The following is a 23,503-nucleotide window of genomic DNA, read 5'->3' as shown; positions in this document are numbered from 1 at the left end:
ATTTTGTGTTGCCTTGTTCTTGATTCATAGCATTTGAGAACAAGTCTCCAACATTGGCGCCCACCTCCGGTGAACTCACTTCCATTTCTTGAGCTTTTGAACATCTTCGACAAACATCACCTTCATCATGCCGCCGAAGAAAGCTTCAACGACAGGGGCTGCCACTTTGCAGCCGCTGGACCCTAATCAGGACGTCCTTTCTCTTAGGGAGGCCCGAAGCCAGAAGAGGAAGGCCACCAGTCCAACGCCTCCGGAGGACGACTTGGACCAGGAAATCCAAAACCTGGAGATGCTACAACATGTGCAACGAAAGAAGGAGAAGATGGCTCGTCTAGCTGACCTTCAGAGGCAGATAGATGAAGCTTCGGAAGAGGTTCGTCATCTTGTTCAGGATGACCAGAACCGAAGGCCTCCGCGCAGAGAGCTCCATCAGGAGGGTTTCTACAATGAGGATGACTGGTATGAAGATTTCCATCATGGAAATTTTGCTTTTGATGATGCTTCTCCTCTATCAACAGAATTGCAGGCTACACCATGGCCCCAGTCTTACAAGCCACCTCAGCTCCCCATGTATGACAGTCATTCAGACCCGAAGCAATTTTTGATGAGCTATGAGGCAACCATATCTTCGTATGGTGGCAATACGGCAGTCATGGCAAAGTCTTTTGTCATGGCCGTCAAGAGTGTTGCTCAGACTTGGTACTCCTCTCTTCGACCAGGGACAATTACTTCATGGCAAAAGCTGAAGGATATGTTGATAACCAGCTTCCAAGGATTTCAGACAAAGCCAGTCACCGCTCAGGCTCTATTCCAGTGTACTCAGGACCACGAAGAATACCTTCAGGCGTATGTCCGAAGGTTTCTGCGTCTGAGGGCACAGGCGCCAACAGTGCCTAATGAAATTGTCATTGAGGCCATGATTAAGGGACTTCGGCCGGGACCTTCAGCGCAATACTTTGCCAAGAAGCCACCACAGACTTTGGAGAAGCTGCTCCAGAAGATGGACGAGTATATTCGAGCTGACAATGACTTTCGCCAAAGAAGGGACGAAGCATTCAGGTTCTCTGAAATGACCAGGGGCTTCGGAGGAAGATTTCACCCGAGGTACGTCAGGTCAATTCATAACTCTACTCAAAATGACGATAGAGGGAGTCAGCAGCAAAGGCCACAATATTCTTCACAAGCTTCGGGGCAGCAGCAAAGCTCTTTTCGGCCGCCAGCGCCAAGGGGCAGAGGCGCTAGGGGCTTCGGGGGAAGATTTGGAGATCAGCCAAGAAAAATTTACTGCCTATTCTGTGGTGAAGACAAGGGCCACACTACCAGGATGTGTCACGTTACCATCCAGAAGCAAAAGGAGATAGCAGAAGCTGCAGCACAACAAAGTCAGCCGAAGCAAGTCATGTGTACTGCTTCGTATCATTCGCCTTACATTCCAGAATATGTAGGCAATCACCCTGCAGCTTCTGTTGCTTCGGCAAGCCAACCCCAAGCATCTTGGCAGCAGCCTCCGCCGCCACCACCAACACAAAGAGGCCAGCAGCCAGAAGGGAGTCAGCGCATTAACCTCCAGCGGGACTTCAGAGAGGAGTCCGAAGCTCGCACAGTCAATAGCACTGTGCCAGAGTCGAAGCACATTTACTGACAAATATCCTACTTCGACAGCAGTTTTTTGCATTTTCACATTCAATATTGCTTTCTTTTTAATAAGGAACAATTAAGGGCAGTTTTAACGTCTTTTATCGCCTTTCAATTTCTTGTAATAGTTTCGCTCTTTACCGTAATGAAAATATATCTTCTCCATAGGCCTAAGATGCCGAAGCATGAGAATTTATGATTGGCAAGGAGGATTTTCGAGTTATCAAAAATTTGTTCTAAGGAACGCAGTGCAATTTATTCGAAGCAGCAAAAAGCCGTTCCTAAGGGAGCGCAGTGTAAGTTTTCTGAGCCTACAGCGAAAAATAAGCGTTGATTCCGCCGAAAGTAAAAGGCGAAGAAGCTCCTAAGGGAGGCTTACAGCGAAAAATAAACGCTGATTCCGCTGAAGTAAAAGGCGAAGAAGCTCCTAAGGGAGGCTTACAGCGAAAAGTCAGCGCTGATTTAAAAAGATTATGTGCATTATTGCAGGGATGTGTGTACTTTCGGCACAAATATCATTTTGCATAACATAACATCATCACATCATTTTGCATAACATAAGCATCATACAGCATATTGCATGTGGAACAAGAAGGGGATACAGTATTGATCTTCGGAGAATGTTTTGAAAAAGAGAAAATCGTGCTAAGGCACAAGATAAATCGAGAAGAAGTGTAGCTTCATTAGAGAGGCAACATAAAACTTTTTTATAGCTTCGGAGATTTCACGAAGCTTGGATATTCTCCATCAGAGAAGTATGCAAATCCTTGTGATATATAAAAGATTTTCTTCACGAAGCATGAAAAGAAGGGAAGATGTTTTTTCGCCGAAGGCTCAAAAAATGGTATGTATGCAAAATTTCATGCATCGTAAAGAATTGAACTATAAATAGATTATATATTACATTCAAAGTTACAATGTATTACACATGTTACGTTCCAAATGTTTCTACAATAGCATTTAGTCCTCCTTAAGAACTATTTCTGCAGCTTCGTTCAGTAGCTGGTCGACAACCTTGTCCATGATGGCTTCAGCCATTTTTCTAATTTCATCGTCCCCCTTCGGGTGGGGGCCCAGGGATGCCTCAGCAGGTTCTGAGGGAGGAGAAGATACGGCTATATTACTATTACAAACCACGAACAAAGTCTGGAATTAAAAAATTACAACAGAATAAAAACCACTAATTAATACCTATTTGCCCTTCGGGCTCTGTACTTTTCTCAACAGCCTCTGCTACTTTTCTAGCATCGTGGATGCCTTTTTCTCTCTTTTGAATAATTTTTTGGGCCATTTCTCGGCCGCCGTTGTCCCAAATATCGGTAAAAAATTTTCCGCCGATCATGCTTGCTTCGGCTGAGGGGTCTTTAATGTCTTCGGAGGACAAAGTAGCTTCAGATTGCGCTAAAGATTTTACATGCTTGCAACCTTTCCTCTCCAAAACAGTAGCAATTCCTCTAACACCTGAAAAAGCACATATATCTCCACGGCTATTCAGGATTTCCTCGAAGGCCTCAGCTTCGTGACTGATCCATTCTATCGGACCTTCGGGATTGCCCCTTGAGAAATTCTCTTCGCTAGAGAATGCGCCAACGTTGGCGAAGCTGGATTTTATCTTCTTAACACATACTATGGATTTATCATAGCATCTTCTCTAGGATGCACGAAGCTCTTTAACATTTATTTCTAAATGATTGGCCCATTGATCACTAAGCTCTCGTTTTGTCTCTTCAAGTATACGTTCTTCTTTAGCTCTGGCTAGCTGTTTCTGAAGATCTTTAATTTCACATTTTTGGGCTTCAGCTTGAGCCTTAGAGGTAGCTTCGTCTTCCTTTATCTTGTCCATCAATGTAAGCAGAATTTTATCTTTTTCCACAGCTTCGTTCCTCAGCTTAATAACCTCTGATCGTAGATTGTTGAAAGCAATATCATAGCTCTCGTCTTCGGCATTCTTTTGCGCTCTCAGCGCGTTGCTCAATATTAAACCCTATATATATACAAGAATTAGTATAAGAATAAAAGAATGATTTGAAAATTATAAATTTCTAAATACACAGTTCTCATACTTTCAGACTATTATATGCAAGACTATCTGCAAGATCGTCCTTCGTCATAGCGCAGAGTCCAGCTTCAAGCTTCGGAAACCCTATACTTCTAGCCATCTCCCGGCAGACAGATAATTCTTTGTTGTCCGGGAGGCAGTATAAAAAGTCATCTTCGTCCATGCCATTGAATATTAAGGCTCCCTTCGGATACTTCAATTCCCGGGCATAGTGATTAGCCTCAAAAATCTCTTCTTCAGATAATCTTTTTCCAGAAGCATGTCGTATAATATAATTGAGGGCCTCGGAGGATGCTTCGGGGGCAGCAGTGTCAGTTTCTTCAACCAAAATTGGCTCTGTCCTTTTTGGTTTTTCGGCTTCCAGGGGACTTATCTTCGTAGGTTCTGAAGGCCCAGCTTCAGTTTCAGGTTGTTGCTGCGAAGTTTCAACAGCAAGGGTTTCACCAGGCACTTCAGGAGTTTCAATAGTTTTCTTTGGAGTTATGCTTGAAGACTTAATTGTCTCCAAAACATATAGCACATTAACCATTCTTTTTCTTTTTGGAGTCACTATTGGCCCCTTTTGACTTTTTGCTACCTCGATCTCTCCTGAAGGACTCAAAATTTCTGATATTTTTATTTCTTTAGCTGATATTTTTACTTCTTCAGCCCTCGGTTCTTCTTTCTTTTCTGTCGCTGGCACTTCGGCCAACTCTACGATTTTTGGCAGTGGAGTTGGTTCTCTAGCTTCGGTGGCCGTAGAGGTTTCACCGGCGAACTCGGGCACTGTGGCTGGTTCAATATAGCGTGGCCGGTGTGTGAGAACCTTTACCCTTTTTCTCTTCGGCGCTGGCTCGCTAGGAGCGGCTGAAGCAGTTTCTTTTGCAGAAGTTGTGCTTTTTTTCTTTTTTGACCCCGCGCTGGATAGCGGTAGTCGGGGTAGACAAACTCAATTGCGTCAAATACTCGGTTGAGTCTTTTCTTCTTTCGGCCTCCGAAGGCCGCTGATAATGCAGTGTCTTCGGCCTTTGAATATACCCCAAGCAATTCATCACTTACAGTCTCAATGCTCTTTAACCAATCATCATCTGGCTCAACGAACTTGTCTCCGTACTTGAATGTGTACTTCAGCCTGACTAGTCCACCTTCGTCAGTTTCTTTAACAGTTTCTTTCGGCATTTCCCAGTTATCTGCAAGTGGCCATACTCTGAAGGCAATGTGTTCTTGTATTAAATCCCTTGTACCAATAAAAGAGCAGACTACGCCGAAGGCCCTTTGGCATTCTTCGGCTACTTCATCCATTTCTACCTTCGGTTTCTGGAGTCCGAAGCGCTGCCAGATAGGGCACATGATGATATCTTTAACATCTTCTCGAACCTTCAAATCATTTTTTACATAGAACCATTCTTTCATCCATTCCCCGGGCCATGTCTTCCAAAAGGTTGGCACGGGATAGCTTGATCCAGAGCGAGCACCGAAGCTGTAACAACCAAAGTTGTTATGATATTGCTCCTTACCCCAGGGCTTCGTCTCATATACTAACTCATGTATATTGCAAAAGCTTTTCGCACTTGGTTCCAGGCTCTGGCTCTTCACGGCCCAGACGAAGACTCTCATTCTTATTATTGCTTCAGGGGTAAGTTGATGAAGATAAACCTGATATATTTTCAGAACTTCTACCACAAACCTGCTTAAAGGGAATCGTAGCCCAGCTTTAAAAAAGCTTCGGAAGATCACGACTTCATTATCTTCGGGAGACGGCACAGTCTTTTCTCCGTCATCTGCCCTCATGATGGATATATCTCGAAAATATCTTCCCCTCATGTTTTCAAGGTGACTTTGTCCAATAGTTGATTTTCCGAAGACTGAATGGCTTGGTCGCCATGGTCGATCTTCGGAATCCTCACCTCCGCTGTCTGCGTCATAACTATCACTTTCACCAGTATCTTCAGATAAGCCTTCCAAAATTTCCCTAGTAATTTTCTTTGTATTTGTTTTTGCTATTGATTCAATGAAGCCCAGATTTTTCTCCTCAGAAAGGCTCAGCTTCACTCCGGCAACAACTTTCTTTTCCTGAGACATCCCTTCGGAAGTCCTTTTAAAAAAGTGTTTTTTGATCCGAAGCTTAAAATCTAGAGAAGCAGCCAAATATTTGTGGACAGAGAGCTATTTGAGCAGGCAGAGCAAATGGCAAGATAGCGTGCCAAATAAACTTGTGGTGAGCCCTTATTTATACACCCAGTATGTCGAAAACTGGAGGGTCCCGCTTGTCAATGACTGTTGCTATTCTAGCAAAAGGAAGGTGTTTTTTCGGACCTTCGGCTCATAGCCTTCGTCCGTATCGCAATATAAATTTATCTTTACAGTAAATTAATATTGCGAGGGGCTACTGTTGGGGGCCTTCGGCTTCCGAAGGTCCTCAAAAATATGATTTGACAATGTTTTCCAAGAGAAATATGTAAACAGGTACCTTCGAAGTTAGATTGCGGGTATACAAAAGCACGGTTAAAGACGAAGCTTGATTGGGACGAAAGGCGATCACAACGAAGGATAAGACGACAACGAAGCTATGTGCAGAAAAGCTTCGGCATAACGGCAGAAAAGGGGAACCGACTTAAAGATGAAAAGCCAAATTAGACCTCGAAGAATTACTATAGAGTTATTGTTAAATATAATGGATATTAATGTAATTTTGCATGGGCTGCGACCCGTGCCTATAAATAGGTGAACAGTATTCCTGTACTGGGGACACGCGGATTTGGCATTTGCTTTTGCATCACACCTGTATTCACATTCCTTCAAACCGAAGGTACATTTGTAATTTACCGTTGTTTACACAAGTAATATAAGTAAAAATAAATTAATAACAATGTTTACAGAGACTATGTTATTTTCTGTATTCTGTGTTTGAATGTTCTTTATCTTTCATAATAATCATGAAGGTTTGTTCTTGATGACCTTCGTCCGAAATCCATTATATACGAAGGGAAATAATGATCCAAAGGACGAAGGGTTTTGATATTTAACATTTTGTGTTGCCTTGTTCTTGATTCATAGCATTTGAGAACAAGTCTCCAACACCACTTGCAATAAGTACGATGCTTAAGTCCGTCGACAGATAGAATAGTATGATTTATTTCAATGTTGGTGTTTTTTAGCAATTCATCGAATATTTTGTCACACTTGCCAACATTAAATGTAAATTTATCTTCTTTTTGTCATTTCTTTTGAACCGACTGCAAAGAGGAACAACCCGAAGATTTAGCCTGTTTCGGCCAAACCAACTCAGCGACATACACTTCTTGTGGTTCGTCATTCAAGCTACTCTGGTTACAATCTAGTGTATGTGGATGCTATGACGAATTGCTTTAGTTGTGTCTTTGCATCGGCTTTCGTAAGCCAAAGCTTTCTGGTGTAATTGAGCTAGCGTAAAAAAATGATGCCTTCTAATCTCTCTCTTAAGTAATAAGACATTCCATCACATGCTAATCCAGCTAGCTGTTTTTCTTTAAGGTGAATATGGAAACACCGCTTCCTTGTGTCCCAGAATCTCTAGATGCAGTCATTAACCGATTCATTCCTCACTTGTCGCGGAGCTACTAGATCTACTAGGTCTAACTCATAATCGCTAGAGAAAAAGTGATCATGAAATTTCTGTTCTAAATCCCCCACGAATAAATAGAGTTAGGCGACAGTGTGGCGTACCAAGCAAATGCAGTCCCAGTTAGAGACAATGAAAATAAACGAAAGCGGAACACCTCTATATCAGTCAATTCTTCTAATTGTGCTAAGAACTGGCCTATGTGCTCGCGCGTGCTTTTACCTTGCTCAATCAAATTTTTTGCAAATTCGGGTATCCTTGTTCCCTGGCGGTACATGTGGAAATCAAATCAGTTGTCATAGGGTTTCCGATATGACTGCCCCCAGGATCATGCTAACTACAAGCTTATCTCCGAACGTCTTAGCTATCTCTTCCCTTACTATATCAATAGCGGCCGATGGTCGTCCATATGCCCTTCGGTCCAGCATAGGTGTGGGTGTTTAGGTATTATGTCGTCTTCCTGCCCACGGGTTTGGATTCTGTGGGGCATTAATGCTTGCCCTGGTGGTTCATATGTCTGGTCATCTCTTTCCGACCTTCTAGGGGTGTCGAAAAGTACTCGCCCCCACGTGTCTGGGCTATCGTATTATGAAACTGAGGTGTCGTGGGGTGTAACGGAAGGTTTGGCTGGGACAGGTGTATGGAAAACGATTTTACCTATAGGGTCTAGGGATAATAAGTTTGGCTAGTGGTCACCAAATTGGGAGGGTCCGCTGGAGATGGTAGGCATTGTGCATGGTAATGCATATTTTGTTGAAGATTTGCATGGAAAAAGGTTGCCTAAAGTAAATATCTAAAAAGAGGTACAACCCCAATGTCCCGCAAGGAGCATGTTAAGGTATATAAGGCTAATAACGGAGTTAAAAAGTCTCCTTAACCTAAGGTCGGGTATAATGTAAGAATGATTATACGTCTAGGGGAAGTAGATTATACAAACACACAGTATCATCTAGGATATCAAAAATTGGTTAGGAGTGTACTTGGGCGAGTGCTCTGCGGATGGGGGTCAGTCGATTGGCAGCAGATGGCTGGCTTCAAGTGCTGTAAATCCAGTCGTCTGGGGGCCCGGGTCCGTGAAGTCACGCTGGCCAAAGGTTTGGAGCGGATGCACATTGCAGGTTGCCCGGGTGGCCGGGTCGAGGATGACCGAGCCACCTGGACCGCTCGCTCGTGCCGTTGCCGGGACGGTGGTGCTTGGCGTAGCCGTCGTTGAACTGATGCCGTCACCAGACGCTGGTGTCGTGCGCAACCGACATTGCGCTGGGGTGTTCCGGCCATGACCCCCGGTGGCTGCAACACCGGAGGTAGCTGCGACGCTACCGAGCAGATGGTGCGACCCTGCGCAGTTGTGCCTTTCGCACAGTCGCCATAGCACTGGTACGACTGCGGCTCTCGGAAACCTAGCAACGGGGGCGAGGTGCGGGTCGGAGCGTTTGGCGAAGGGAGAGCCTTGCTGTACATATTTACATTGGCTGATTTCTGAAGACATGGCCGATGATGGATGTGTGTAATTGCCCTAGTATTTTTTTACAAAATTATATATATATATATATATAGGGACGAGGTATAAAAACCCAGGGCTTTCATTAGTATCAGGAAGCTCCAGCCGGTTATACACCCACGTATACCAGCGTGCGCCCGATCGTGCACAAGTTCTAGCTCGGGCGAATTTTAGCGTAAAACGTGAATCAAAACTGCGTAAATTAGTACGAATTTAACGTAAATTGTAGATATATTTTTGTAATGGCGAATGAGATCCGAAAATTACGGTGTAAATCACGCACGTCCGTTCGTGCATGGGTTCTGGCTCGGACGAATTTCAGTGTAAAACGTGAACCAAAACAACATAAATGAGTATGAATTTTAGCGTAAATTATAAATCTGTTTTGTAACGGCGAATGGGGCCCAACAATTACGGCGTGAAAATCACACGCATACGATAATGCCGAGTTCTGCCTTGGGCAGATTTTAGCGTAAAACGTGAACCAAAATATCGTAAATGAGTATAAATTTTAGCGTAAATCGTCGTCTATTTTGTATCAGCGAATGTGGCCCAAATATCTCTCCGCACGATATTGTCGTAGAACACATCTAAAAAATGTCGCAAACTCGCGTAAATTGCAACAAGTTATTTGAGTTAATTGTAGCATAAAATGCAAGCTACATGCCAATTGTTTCAGATTTTAAAATAAGATATAAGAGATAATTACTCATGTACTCAACTATGATAATACCGTGTTTACAGTTTAGCTATTGGTACATAATGCAAGACTTTGTTTCACCATAAGCCACTGTTAGCATAAAACTGAGTAGAAAAGACTCTTCCAGCTTTACTAACATGAAGAAAATCACCAAGGTCCATATCTGCAAACATAACATGATATTTCCTTGTTAATATGATCATCTTTTCTAGCTTGTTATGACTAACATAACCTACAATCTAAACTAAATACAAACTTGAGTTAGAAGATCATATTACTAAAAGAAAAATCTCTTGAGTTAGAAGACCAGTAAGTTCGGCAGCTCCCCCATCCTGTATAAAAAAAAGAAATGGATGAAAAATTGTCGAATATGACAAGTTGTCGATTGAAAAGACGAGTACTCTGGATGATTTTTAATAGTGCCCATAGACTGCCTCTAGGAGAATGACCAGTTCAGGTCTCCTACATGTTAAGGGTGTAAACTGATTGTTTCAGAGCTTAAAACTACTGATTAGTTTCATCCCAGTTTCACACTATTAAACTGATTAGGGTTCCTGCACGGTCGCCACGCCGCGCGGCAGCCACCGCGTGCTTGGCTAGCGATGCCCGCGCTGGACCCGCCAGCCCGCAAGGCCGTCGTCGCGCGCTCGGCCAGCGGCGTCCGCGCTGGATCCACCCGCCCGCAACTACTGCCGCGCTGAAACCCTAATTCGTGGTGTTCTCGGGCAGCTTATATATATATATATACACTAGAATTAGCAGCGCCCTATCGGGCGCTATAAAAATCTCTGATCCAGCATCAATTTTTTATGTTTGACCATTGATCATTCCACTTCATGTCTGAGCATAACATTACTTTACATATTTTAGTATTTTACACCATAGATACACAATGGAGAAGACAAGCACTGATGTCATTTCAATAATGAATTGCAGACTCACCTTTGAACCAGCAAGGTCAACCATATTTTCATTTGCTAACAAATCATCTACAACTTGCTCAGAAGCAAAAACTATAAATCCAAAGCCTCGAGAACGTTTGGTTTCATGGTCAAACATAATATGGTGGTCTACCACAGTCCCATATCTTGCAAAGAAACTTTTGAATTCGACTGATCAAGGTTAACAAACAGACCAATCATAAGTGCAAAATCGATGTAATTCAAGCAAAGTAGTTTAAATAAATTGTGATTACTTTGTAGAATGCAAAGAGGCTAGGTAATCATTAAAGTTCTTCGTGAAATCTTAAGTACCTCAAACAATATTCATTCTTTTCCCAGTAAGAATACGAGATATCTGGACTCAGGAGGCCCCTACTGAAATCTTCATTGAAAAGTGTCCTTGTCTACGTTTCTTGAAATACCGGCAACCAGGATAGCAATGCAATTGGTGCCATAATGAGAACATGATTTGTAGTCTAGGATGACATGTAGGATAATTAGTAACGTTTATTATAGCTACAAAATCATACTACTGTGAATATGATCTGCATCATATGCAATAGATCAACAACAAACTACGACTTACAAAAAATCAATGAGCAAAGCAAACAATTAGCATGTACAAGTGACCAATGGCGGCAGTGAAAACAAATTCCATCTATTTATAGAATCCACCGTCCGGAAGTGCATTAAAAATATGAAATAACAACTACCCTAGTAGGCTTGTCCAGAAGCCTACACATATCCCCCAAAAGTGCCCTAGAAAAATTCTCACCTTCACAGAGACAAGATGGCAAAAGTCTCAGGCTTCATGTCCCTCTCCTGGCGCAGCTGATACATGTTGTGCCTGAAGAACAACCGATGGTACCTGCAGAGGGATCGAAAAGCAGCCGAACAGAAGATAATAGGTGGTGGTGGGCAAGGAAAATTCAGCAACTACAACTCATAGCATCTGAGCGTTAGTGGCGAGCCTTGAAAAACCGATGTACAACCTATCATGGATCCTGAACACCTGCTCGAAGTCAGCAGCGATGGTCTGAAGACGCACGCCCAACTGTCGGTCGCTGGCAATCGCGAAGAAGCTCTTCCCCATAGTCGCAACCACGACAAAACCCGTTGTCCTCAAAGATCTACGATGGGTAGGGGCGAATCTGTAAGCAATTTGAGATCCATGGCAAGGGAAGGAAGACATGGGAGGCGAGGGGAGGAATACCCAGGGGGTCAGGCGGCCACAGAGGAAACGGAGTGGGCGACGCGTGGTCGCGAAGGAGACGGCCCTTGCAGCGGCACCGTGGAGGCGGCGCACAGTCGAAAAGGTTTGTGTGGGAACTGACAGAGGGACGTCGCGACAATCGGAAGAGCCAAATTAGAGCCGGCAGAGCTGTGCGCTGCGACGACGGGACGAGGGAGAGAGAGGAGGTGAGGCTGGTCAGGTCGGCGGCGAGCAGAACGATGGGATTTGCAGGGAGGCAGGCGGAGTACAGGATGGAGGAGGGTAGAGAACACAACACCAGTCATAGGCTCACAACTCGATTGAAGGAAGAGCTCGCGTCCGCGCTCGTGACACGCGTTGGCTGGGTGGTGGTTGTGCCTCCATGGAATGCGGAGGGCACGTGAAACCCCTTCAGGTTTTAATAACTCTGATTATTGTAATGGAACAGACAGTTTGTTTGTAACGAAGAAATATACATTGGCGATGTAGTATTCTAGATTGAACAGCGCTGTTATGTAGTAGGTCTTCCAAGCATTAGTCATTAGAGTGGCTTAAAGAACTCTAGCCTCTAAAATAGAAGGTGCTATTTTTTAAAGCTGCCCGACAAGCTGCTACAACCTATAAAAGTACAGTAGCAACTATGAACATCAGGTGTTACTAGCTGGATGCCCGTGCGTTGCAACGGGAATATATAATACGAGTATACTACGATAACTTATATACAAAATCTGTGTTATATTGTTATGAGAAAATGTTTCATAATCAATTTGTGATCCTAGCCATACATAAATTTTGTTATTTTAATCTAGTTATTTCACCACTACATTGCAACCATCAGTATCATGCAGACTTCGATATATGCCACGATTTGTATGGTCTCATCATTGGAGAGCACGAGCACGTTCCACACATGCCGGAAAAATTCCCTCGTACATCGTTAGTCATCAGACACGCACCACCATATGCTCTTGCTTAAACAAAAAGGTAAGTGTGTATGTGTTTGCGAAGAGAATTAAAGGCAGGCCGGCACAAAAGCTACCCTGACGGTGGCGAGGATGACGAACTGGTCACTGTTGTCGATCCTCCTCTGTGTCACCTCTGGCGCCAAGATGATGCCACAATTCTCGATATAGTAGTCGTCGAACGCACACGACATGACGAGTACCGATGACTTTTGGTTGGGCTGCCAAACGAAGTGCACCCCGGGCTCATCAGCGAGGTAGTACCCCTGGTCGTTGCACCACCGAATGCGCTATTCCACTACATACATCATATTCGAGGACACTCACACAACGTCAGCAACGTCCATCGTCCCAGCGCACAAGAATTCATGTCCGGTCAGTAGCGACTTACGTGGCAGGTTGGGCTTTAGGTGGACGATGAGCTGGACGGCGTGATGGCGTCGTCGTCGAATGCGGTGTCCAGAACAACCCGAGAGTCGTCGACGTTGGCGACAACCATGAGGCCCCCCTGCTTAACGATGGACAGCACGGTGCAGCTGCTCTGGACCGCGTCCAAGCGGCGGCTTCGCGGGAGCTTGTCGTACACAGCGACGCATGCGACCACGTAAGACTGCTTTTAGAGGTCGAACTGACAGTCGCCAAGCTTCTTCTCGTCATCGATGAGCGACGACAACGCGAATGCCTCCTGCTCATGGAGTTTGTTCGGGGTTTGAAGTAGGAAACATGGATTCATGCTTGGCGTTGGTTTATGAAAATGACTCACAAGTCTGATCCATGGAAAAAAAATATTACGAAGAAAAAAATTCACACATGCAAAAAAGGGAATTTAAGTATAATGCATTATTCAAACAAAAGAAATAGCATGCAAAGCTCTTCTTTAAATAATATTACCTCCATCCAAAAATATAATTCAAGAATATCGGTGATACTTATCTACTACTACACATTGTGCAATGGTAGCAAGTGAGCTTGGAGAGAGATGTAGTAGATGTGTTTCCTGTCATAGATGTAGACATAAACACATATAGGTGGGTGCCCGTGCGTTGCAACGGAAACATTTAATGTCATGATAACTTATGAACAAATGTGTGTTATACTGTTATGTGAAAATGTTTCGTAATTAATTTGTGATCCTAGCCATACATAAATTTTGTTATTTCAATCTAACTATTTCATCACTACATTGCAACCAACAGTACCGTGCAGACTTCTATACATGATAGCTGAATGCCCGTGCGTTGCAACGGGAATATATAATACCAGTATACTACGATAACTTATATACAAAATATGTGTTATACCGTTATGAGAAAATGTTTCATAATCAATTTGTGATTCTGGCCATACATAAATTTTGTTATTTATAATCTATCTGTTTCACCATTACATTGCAACCATCAGTATCATGCAGACTTTGATATATATCACAATTTGTATGGTCTCATTATTGGAGAGCACGTTTCACACATACCGGTAGAAATTCTCTCGTACATCGTTAGTCATTGGACACGTACCACCATACGCTTTTGCTTAAACAAAAAGGTAAGTGTGTGTTTGCAAGACTAATGGTCAAACATCGTATAACCACAAAGTTAGAATACTATATTAATATATTAAATAAATTAATCCAATAGACATAGATTAACCCAATTAACATAGGATAAATAAATATCTAATTATAAAAGTATGAAACATGGTATAATCAATGTTGTTACTGCGTAGTAAATATTCATACGAGACTAACACAACTGGAACGATTCAATTTGGAATTAAAATGAGGAAGTTACGAATTTCCAAAGTTTCTATGTATTTGATATAGGATTAATTAGGAAATCAATTTTATTGTTGTTTTCATGACAAAACAGAGGTATTATGTGATAAAAATAATATTATAGAATTATAGAAATTGGAATGAACTCATTTGGATTTAATATGAAATTTCCATGAATTAAATGGGTTTCTGCAATTATTTTTAAACTAAAAATCAATTTCTAAACTCCTTTTCCCTATTTTCTTTATTTCCTGGACTGCGTCCCAAATTTCAGAAAGATCAGGGGCCAAGCTATAAATGTTTTTCTAGACTCAGTGAGCATACAGAGTGGACGGTGGGTTAAACACAAAAGACGTTTTAGTTGAAGTTGTACACAATTCAACATGAGTCATGTAGGCTAGAGGGTGGAAGGCTAGGCATTCTCCTCAATAGATCCAAGGTTCAATCCCTAGTCAACCACGGTTTGATTTTTTTTCCTGCGCACAGACTACTATTGCTAACTAACTTAATAAGTAGTAGAGATTTAGTACCTTTACTTCTAAATTTTATATTTTTATATTAATATAGGTAAAACCTCGCTAACTTTGATAAAAAGGCACATCGAAGAATATATTTACATCTATAACACCAAATAAAGACACTATTGGGACATATATTATGATTAATCTAATAATTTTGTGTTATAGATGTTGGTGCATTTGCTATATTATATACGTAAGTAAAAAAATATAGCTTAGCTGTATAAGGTCCTGTTTATTTCTCCCTAGATTATATAAGTTAGCTTATAGTGAGAAGGTAGAAGAGTAAAATGTCATTTTGAGGTCACAAATAAGCTAAAGTATCAGTTTGGAGCCAATGCTAGATTATTTTAGCTTATTTGTGACCTCAAATTAGTATTTTAATCTCCTATCCTTCCACTATAATATTTTAACTTATTTGTGATCCAAAATGGTATTTTACTCTCATACTTTTTCACTGTAAGCCAACGTATATAATCTAGTGGAAAACAAATATACTCTAAGGGCTAGTTTCAGAACTATATTTTACTAAGGGATTTCTATTTTCTCAAGATAAATTAATTTATTTTCACTTAATAAAATAAAAATCTCATGAAAAAATGGAGTCCCAAACTAGCCCTAAAGCAAACTAAAAACATCCGAATTTCCGAATAAAATTTGGAACGGTGGAGTACCCGCATTTGCGTACCACACCGTCATTAAGTAGGAAAGAAAGATGTGCCACAGAAAATCAATGTGTGCGTCTGGCGAAGGCAACAGGGGCCGAAGTGTCAACGTGTGGCTGCAATCCACCTCCGCATTCACTCCACGCGCACGCCGCTATACGCGACGCTGCCGAGCGCATCGCCGCCGGTCCCTCCCTCACTTCCTGTGCCTGTTCTCAGCCCGCCGCTTCTCAGTCCACTTCTGCCGCAGCCCCTCTTCTCTCGGTCTAGAGATCCGTCCGGGCGCGGCAGCCTCGCTTTCGTTTCGGTAAGCAATCATACTCGAGCTTGCTTGGATTCCCTAGTCCGAAGGGCTTTGTTGGCAATCGAACCCTAAAATCCTTCTTCTGATTCGTTCAGTTAGTTGTAGATTTGTGTGCTGACGGATGCCCTGCTAATCCAATACATCGATCCGTGGCCTGTCTAGATTTTTGTTCTTGAAAACGGGCAAGGTCGACATGAGTTGACAGTGTACGAGTTCTTGCTTTCTTGTTATCTAATCAAGGTGTTGGTGCAGCTTGTTTACCAAAATTTAGGGGGTCACGTGAAGCCTGTCCCTGCTTCAGGAGGGGCGAATGTTCCTTCTTCCAAATTCCCAGTTCGCGATGTTTTTTCCCCTTATGGATGGTCAATGGTGCAGTAGCTGGCGTCAAATACTTTTAGAATAGAGCCTTTTCTATCTGATGTACCAATGCTAGAATAAAACTCATTTGTTCATAACTGGATCCCTCAAGCAATAGTAGTTCTTAATCTTCTACCTTTGTTGAATTGTGAAATATGACACTGTGCTTGCGCTAGTTTGAAGTCCAACCCAGGAGTGATTAGTGGTGTTCAGCTCAGTACCGTAGTTCTGCTTTGAGCATGTTTGGTGTCCGGTGTCCATTTTCGTCTGCCTCAATCTGAATCTTTATGTTTACCTTTTTTCCCCACTTTCAGCATAATCCAAATTCTATTTGACATGTTACCTTTTTCATCCATACCTGTGATTTGGATTTATGACTTATCTTGCTGTAATTTCCTTTGACCTGATTGTTTAGTCGTGTTGAAGAATGTAGTATCTGTGGTAGCATGGCCATGAGAAGCCAGTGATTTTGAGTTTTCTTTGTCGTTATTTTTCTAAGTTAGTTCCGCTTAATATATCATGATCAAGGCCAGTTATTTAATTCTTAGAAGCGGTCTGTGCTTCTGTTAAGTTTCTATTTGCAGAAATCTAGCTTTTACTACCATGCCCAATTATGTCTAATAGGCACGGAGAACAATCACTTTAGAAGACTTGTACTCCTTGGCGTGTCATACTCTTTGTAACAATCTTACCATTCTTGAGAAGAGGTACATCTGTCCGTCAGCAATGTCCATAGAAGAGAGGAAGATAAGTGTGATAAGCAAGAGCATTGCGCTAAATCCAAATGCAGAGGAATTTGTTCCTTCATCCCTTAGATCTGTCAATGATTCCTCCAAGAGATCATATGCAACTACGGTTGTCTCAGGGATATCTAAAGAATCCAGCACTGACAAGCCAGAGTCAATTTTACGAAGTAACTCTGATGAAGAAGCACATCAGTACTGGCAGCAACAGCTCCCTGACGACATTACCCCTGATTTCAAAGTCATGGGACAAGATGAAAGTCCTGGACCTGACAGTCTATCACTCACAGACCTGTCCATAAATGATGGCATTGGCACATCAATATTTTCTCCGAACCAGACACTGAGCATGCAGCACCGTGCTTCGCCTTTTATCAGGGACAAACTAAATACACACCCAAAGATTAACTTGTCTATCCCAACTTATATGGATGAACGGTCCCAAGCCACAATTTTGAGTCCAACTGCAGGTTCCATGAGTCCAAATGCTGCTCCATGGGTGAAGACTCTAAGGAATGGGGGACATTATAACACAAGCATAAGGGATGCCAGTCAGTACAATGGAGATTCTAGCATTGGTATGGTGATGGTTTGTGATTTTTTCATGTGGTCCTTTGAGCCTAAGATTTTTTCTTAAAATTTCAGGAGCTTCATTGCACAACCTTACTGATGCATATCATGGAAGCAGGCGCAGCTTAAGCTCGACTATGGATATCATGAATCAGCTGGAGGTCTGTCCTCAGTGTCCTCATTTGTCAACTATGCTACATGTCTAAAGTTGTTTTGTCCCATGTGGCCATGTTTCTCGTTTCTCCACTATGCTGTTTGTATCAAATTGTTCTTACCAAAAGCTGCACCAACTGAAACTGTCATGCTGCTGACGACTCAACTATCTATGTGAAAGATCAGCTTAAAGAGATGCTACTGTGCACCTAATGTATCTGTATCACTAACCAGTTCTATCTTGGATGATTGGTTCTGAAATTCATAACATTTCTTAAATTATGTTTGTTTTTTGTTTTAAATTTCCAAGAATACTGTAAAATGTCTTATTTTAGTGCAGGATCGATCGTACATACACTCGTATTGCTGGATCTATGTTCAGGCATAGTGTACTAGTAGCTCAAATATAGGAAAATGCTTATCCTCTAGAAGGCGCTGAACTACCCCCCCTCCTCCTTGTGTCCAGGTCAATCTATTCGCTGTGACTCCGTGTACTCCGGTTTTATTCTACTTTTGAACAAGAACGAGCGATAATGAAACGATTAATTATTCCTTTGATCTTCCTTCTACTAACAAAATTACATGTGCCGTGTTTGCACACGATTTTATTCTAGTTCGAGCATGCTTCACAGAAATGGCTATTGTACTTGTTTACTGCATGGATCTTCTACATACATTTATGCCTAATAACAGAGTAAAGTCGATGGACGACGCAGTCAGAACCTCAGGTCACTATCATTTGGAAATTCAAGTCCTACATCACCAGCATCATATGCCCAAAATGGTCTTGGAAACTATGGTAATGAAGCTTTTTATCTGCCAAACAGTCCATATAGATCTCATTCAGCTATACTCACAGATTATATTGTTTCATCTTCAGCTGGACGTGAACACGTATCCCTCGATGTTCCTAGAGGAAGGTACAAGACGACTAGTTTGCCTGTTCCTGGTCTTGGTTCAAGCAGAGGTTATCAGTTGTTGGGTGGCTCATATAATGGAAACCATGATATGATCTCAACCAATACCCCACAAAACATGGCTGGAATTCAGACAGGACCAGCTTGGCTTGAAAGTGACGCTGAGGGTAGTGCTCTCGAATTACAATATTACTACATCCGTTCTCGAATATTTATCGTCCGCTAGTTCATTTTTGAACTAAAACGTGACAAATAAAAAAGAACGGAGGGAGTACTTTTTATGATATGGTAGTAAATATGTGTGGCATGCATGTTTTCTTATGGTTTGAACTTGTTTGTGATAATAGCAAGCACATATTTGGAATCAAAGGATGAAGTTCATGATTTTGCAAGCCTGCGACATGCAGTTCTTGAACAGGTAGATAAACCACTGCAAGATGCTGAAGTGAATTATTCAAACATTTCAAAAAAATATTGTATGTGCTGTTTTGAGTATCATTGCTCTGTAACTTGAGTGCAATCATCTTATGTCAATAGGGGGCAGACATTTTACATTTTGCAGATAATTGAAGCTGATAGTCGACACACATTCTGTTTAACATTGACTTTTAATTGCTTTGGTATCACAAATTCTCACTCTCAGTTCAATAATGTTCAGCCCCTTTTCCGTTATAAAAAATGGTTCTACTTCTGAAAACAGTGATATTCGTTGCGACATAGTAACATTATGAATTACAGGAAAACTAGAGTTGACTAATGTTTCGTGGTAAATAGAACAGATCAACTGTGTTGCTCACCTTTTTTTTCATTACGATTATGATCACCTTCAATTGTATATTATATTAGACAATATAAAAGTACTTGCATTGTGATCTGTAGCTGCAATTTTGGACTGATTTGGTATGTTCACATGGATATCTGATTTTTATAGAGAATCCTTTACTTTCCATTGGAAGATGTTGTGCCTTATTTGTCGCTAAAAAGTTTTTGGTTCCTTATCTGCCAACCACTCTTAACTTTCTTATCCACCACTTCTATAAATTTCTCAGTTAGTTGCTGTTAAGTGGTACCGAAATAGACTTTTTTGCCACTTCCATGTGTACACCATGTAGTAAGATAAGATTTGTCCTGGTTTCCTTCTTTACCACTGATAATGTAAACATATGACTATTCTGGACTTTGTATGACGCCATGTACAGATGTGGTCTCTTACATCACTTTTAATAAAGTGCATACATCAGCACAAGCAATGTTAGGTGCAAAAAAAAAAACTTTCACAAAATCAAAGCATTTGTCCAGATCAAGCACACTTCTGAATAAGTAATGATATTTGCTCCGTGCAGTAAAAAATGACCTTTTCCATGTTTGAACAACTCAGTCTCAATGATTGTTCATCTCCAACATGTTCTGTTCTCAACCAAGAATGCATTTTCGACCAAACTATTATTCTAAAACAAAAATGAGCTCAAGCTATTCTCAAAGCAAATTTACTAGGTCTTTCAGATCCAGTGGGGGAGGGGTGGGGAATCTGGATCTCGCCTGTCCCGGCGGATCAGATGCGATGTGCGGACGGCACCAGCTGTGAGGAGAGCTTTCTGCTCAGGTTGCAGATGGTGGTGGTCTGGACTATATCTGTGATGTCCTGAGGGGCAGCTCCGTCACTTGGGGTGGGGCGTGGGTGGCGAGAATTGACTGGGGACGAGCAGCGTGACCAGTGCAGACAGGATGGGGATGGGTGACATGGTCACCACAGAGTCGGCTGGGGACAGGGCAATGGGTGGCGTGGGGTTATGACAGCAACAAGCAGTGCATGTTGCGGTCTTGCGGATGGGGAGTCCCACGGGGCATTCTGTTCAAATGATACAAATGCTCTAATTTTTAGGGCTCAAATGGGGACACATTTTGACGTACACGGTACACTGACAGAAGGCAATAGAAGTGGCAAATAAGGAATAGAAGTTAAACTGGATGACAGATAAGGAACCCAAAAAACCCAGTGTCAAATGGGGCACCAAGTCATCTACGGATGGCAGATAAGGAATTCTCTCATTTTTATGGTGATGGAAGAATAATTCTCAGATACCACCGAGTGGAGTATATTAATCCCAGTGGTTTTTATAGTATGCCAAAAACTTTAGCAGGATAGACTGGCTTTTCTGATGGGAAACAACCCTTTAACAAAGAATCTTACATTGCAGGAGCTATACAGTATACAAAGCCTGTTGGCTCAGGAGAAGGCTAGAGAAACAACATATCGACAAAGGTCAGATATAAATTTTCCTTGATGCCATATATATGATAAATATATGGTATCACTTCCAATTAGGTGCTATTTCTGTTTGAAACACTATGGCTTTATAATGCTTTTCTGTGGGTGTCCAAATACTGAATTTTGGCTTGGTGGCAATGAGCATGTAACTCAGTCCCAGTAGCCAGTGATCTAAAGTTTGATACAAAGGTTTTATTACTGTAAATGTTATCTATTTGGTTGTGAAACATTTTGTTGCGTTTATTTTTTTCAATTCCAATGATAATACACAGTAGGATAGTGATGGTTGTCATATACAACTACCTTATTCAGTATAAGTTTGTCAGAATGTGTGGATGGTATTGCAGCTTTAATGCTAGGAGCCTAGTAGTGTTTTAGCACACTGGCAAAGCCAATTGTGTCTATTTAGACCTAAGTTTTTTTTTCTTGAATACACAGGAGAGCTGTGTATTAATATATTAAGAAGAAAGAAGGTCCAAAGAGGACCAAGTACAACATAGCCTCCTTATGGTGGCCAAAAAATAGCGTACAGGAACATCTCCATAATAACAGTACTAGAATGACAACCAAAAAGAAAAACAAGACGACCCACACAGAGTTGCTACACAAAGATTCTAAGCAAACAACTCATTGTCCTGGATGAAAGCCAGACCCTTCGCCCCAGCCATTGACCAACAAACGGCTTCTTCCCTGGCAGCCTGAAGAGCGACATCAAGGTTTGGGCTACAACCATCGAACACACATCTATTCCTGTGTTTCCAGATGGTCCAGGCTCCCAAAATCAGCAAAGAGTTAAAACCTTTCTTTAAAGGATCAGCAACTCTGGAACTGCTCCTCCTCCACCAAGACTCAAAGGAAAGGTCATCAGGCATAGGACAGACGCCTTGCAAACCCATAAATTTGAGCAACCCAAACCAGAATTGCTTGGCGAAAACGCACCCAACCAGCAGATGGTTTATACATTCAGCTTCTTGGTCACAAAGCGGACACCTCTCCGGATGATCCAAACCTCTCTTTGCGAGTCTATCAGCCGTCCAACACAGATCATGCTCAACTAACCAAATAAAGAACTTACACTTTCCGGGTGCCCAAGTTTTCCCTCTTTCTGCAGGCTTGAACCCTATTGTCCCTTGGAAGAGCTCTATAAGCAGAGCTAGCTGAATAGTCCTCTGGTGCGCTGAATTTCCACATATGTTGATCTTGAACACCATACCTAAGTGACCAGCAGTTGTCATGTTCTATGAAGGTCCAACCGTGGTAGCTGCTATTTCCTGATCACAATATAATTTAATGAGAACATGGACAGAGTCTGTATTATGACACTTTGACCAACAATGTTAATAAAAATACATATCTTAAATGGAAAGAGTATATGTGTTTTTTCCATAATGAATCTTGTAAACAAAGAGTTTCTTCTTCTTTTTTACTTAGGAGGAAACTTGTGTTGACTTAAGTTTGTGATGGTAGGAAGACCCTGCAACATGATTTCGTTTATCCATATGAGATGTTTAGTACTACATGAAAGCTAATATATTGCCTGTTCCCAACAGATTACAAACACCACAATTGCAAGGCCTCATCCAGGAGCAAAATCCCCCAATCGATCTCTGTGGTCTTCACATCAGCGAGGCAATACACGTCCTGAACTACGAGCTCAACAACCGAAGAAAGATCGTGAGATCAACCGGTCGCCGACTCCAGGTTATGATAATATCAAGCGCCCGCACCCCAGCAAGGCTGACTGCCGCCGTCGAGCAGTATCTCATGGAACACGGCCTTCTGTACACGCAGGTGCAACCAGGCCTGCTCCGCATCCTGCTCTAGTAATGGAACTGGTCGTCCTAGCTGTTGTTCACAACTGGATCAGATGAAAAAGAAGGGAAAAAGAAAAGAAAAGAAAAGATAAGTTGACCTGTACTTTTGTATATGGCAGAGATTGCTAGCAGGATAGTAGCGTTAAGAACTTAAGATAGCTCATGTAACATTCATGTCAGGCTTTTTGTCAGCAAATGTATACGTCTTAAAATTTGGGAGTTAGGGAATATTCTCGTTGTCTTTGGTGCCGGTGGATGCACACGGCATAGCGTCTTCACAGAATCACAATCATATTCTCGATCACAATCTTCGGTGCTGGTGGATGCTTAAGTTCTGTTCCTGCTGGTGAATTCAAATTGTGAGTAATGCCTGGTCGATGCATTAGTTCTTCACAATAGTCGATTCAAATTGTGCGTTGTTAGATTATTGTTTTGTATTTTGTCTAAGTGTAATGGGCATTGGTTAGTCTATATCTCTTTACTGATATATACAACATTCAGTCTCTATAGGATAGGGTTTTCAACATTGTATCCAGTCTAGTTCTCTCTTCCTTAGCCGTTGCCACCACCTGGCCGTTGTCATCACAGCTCCTGGATGGTGTGTCTCTTATAAATATGTTCTAGAGATAATAACATAGATGAGCATATTTTTTGTATCCATGATATATTGCTTAATTGAATATCCATAAAAGATATCTTGTATTGATTAGCAATTATGTCAATTGTTTGTGAAATTCCTTATTTGTATGGTTATTCTAAAAGATGTCCCTGATCAGGTTAGGTTCGATGACTAGCATATGTATTAGTTGATGACTATGTTTTATAAGTCAT

General features: G+C 41.9%; 1 protein-coding gene across 11 annotated transcripts; it reads left to right on the top strand.

The window, feature by feature from the left end:
- Nucleotides 1–15,562: 15,562 nt before the first annotated feature.
- LOC100276788 (uncharacterized) lies at nt 15,563–23,143 on the top strand. 11 transcript variants are annotated; one of them, XM_008660171.3, is made up of 9 exons: nt 15,617–15,852; nt 16,912–17,527; nt 17,595–17,680; nt 18,366–18,471; nt 18,553–18,756; nt 18,937–19,007; nt 20,788–20,852; nt 22,409–22,559; nt 22,650–23,143. In XM_008660171.3, exons 2-9 carry the CDS (start codon nt 16,933–16,935, stop codon nt 22,680–22,682), a joined length of 1,311 nt encoding a protein of 436 aa, XP_008658393.1. In that variant the 5' UTR covers nt 15,617–15,852; nt 16,912–16,932; the 3' UTR covers nt 22,683–23,143. The 11 variants fall into 11 exon arrangements, with proteins under 11 accessions (XP_020399185.1, XP_008658388.1, XP_035818082.1 ...); XM_035962191.1 differs by having other exon boundaries at nt 15,673–15,852; nt 15,945–17,527; NM_001150499.1 differs by having other exon boundaries at nt 15,688–15,852; nt 16,831–17,527; nt 22,650–22,733.
- The last annotated feature ends 360 nt before the right edge of the window (nt 23,144–23,503 follow it).

This window comes from Zea mays, chromosome 9 (genome assembly GCF_902167145.1).
Source record: "Zea mays cultivar B73 chromosome 9, Zm-B73-REFERENCE-NAM-5.0, whole genome shotgun sequence".
Lineage (NCBI taxonomy): Eukaryota > Viridiplantae > Streptophyta > Magnoliopsida > Poales > Poaceae > Zea > Zea mays.
Note: the sequence above shows the minus strand (reverse complement) of the source record. Positions and strands in the feature narration are given on the sequence as shown.

Coding starts and splice junctions, on each gene's coding strand:
- LOC100276788 (XM_008660166.4), top strand. CDS start 16,933: ATGTCCATAGAAGAGAGGAAGATAAGTGTGATAAGCAAGAGCATTGCG. Junction 17,681..18,365: donor ATATCATGAATCAGCTGGAG/GTCTGTCCTCAG, acceptor GCCTAATAACAG/AGTAAAGTCGATGGACGACG. Junction 18,757..18,936: donor GCTTGAAAGTGACGCTGAGG/GTAGTGCTCTCG, acceptor TTGTGATAATAG/CAAGCACATATTTGGAATCA.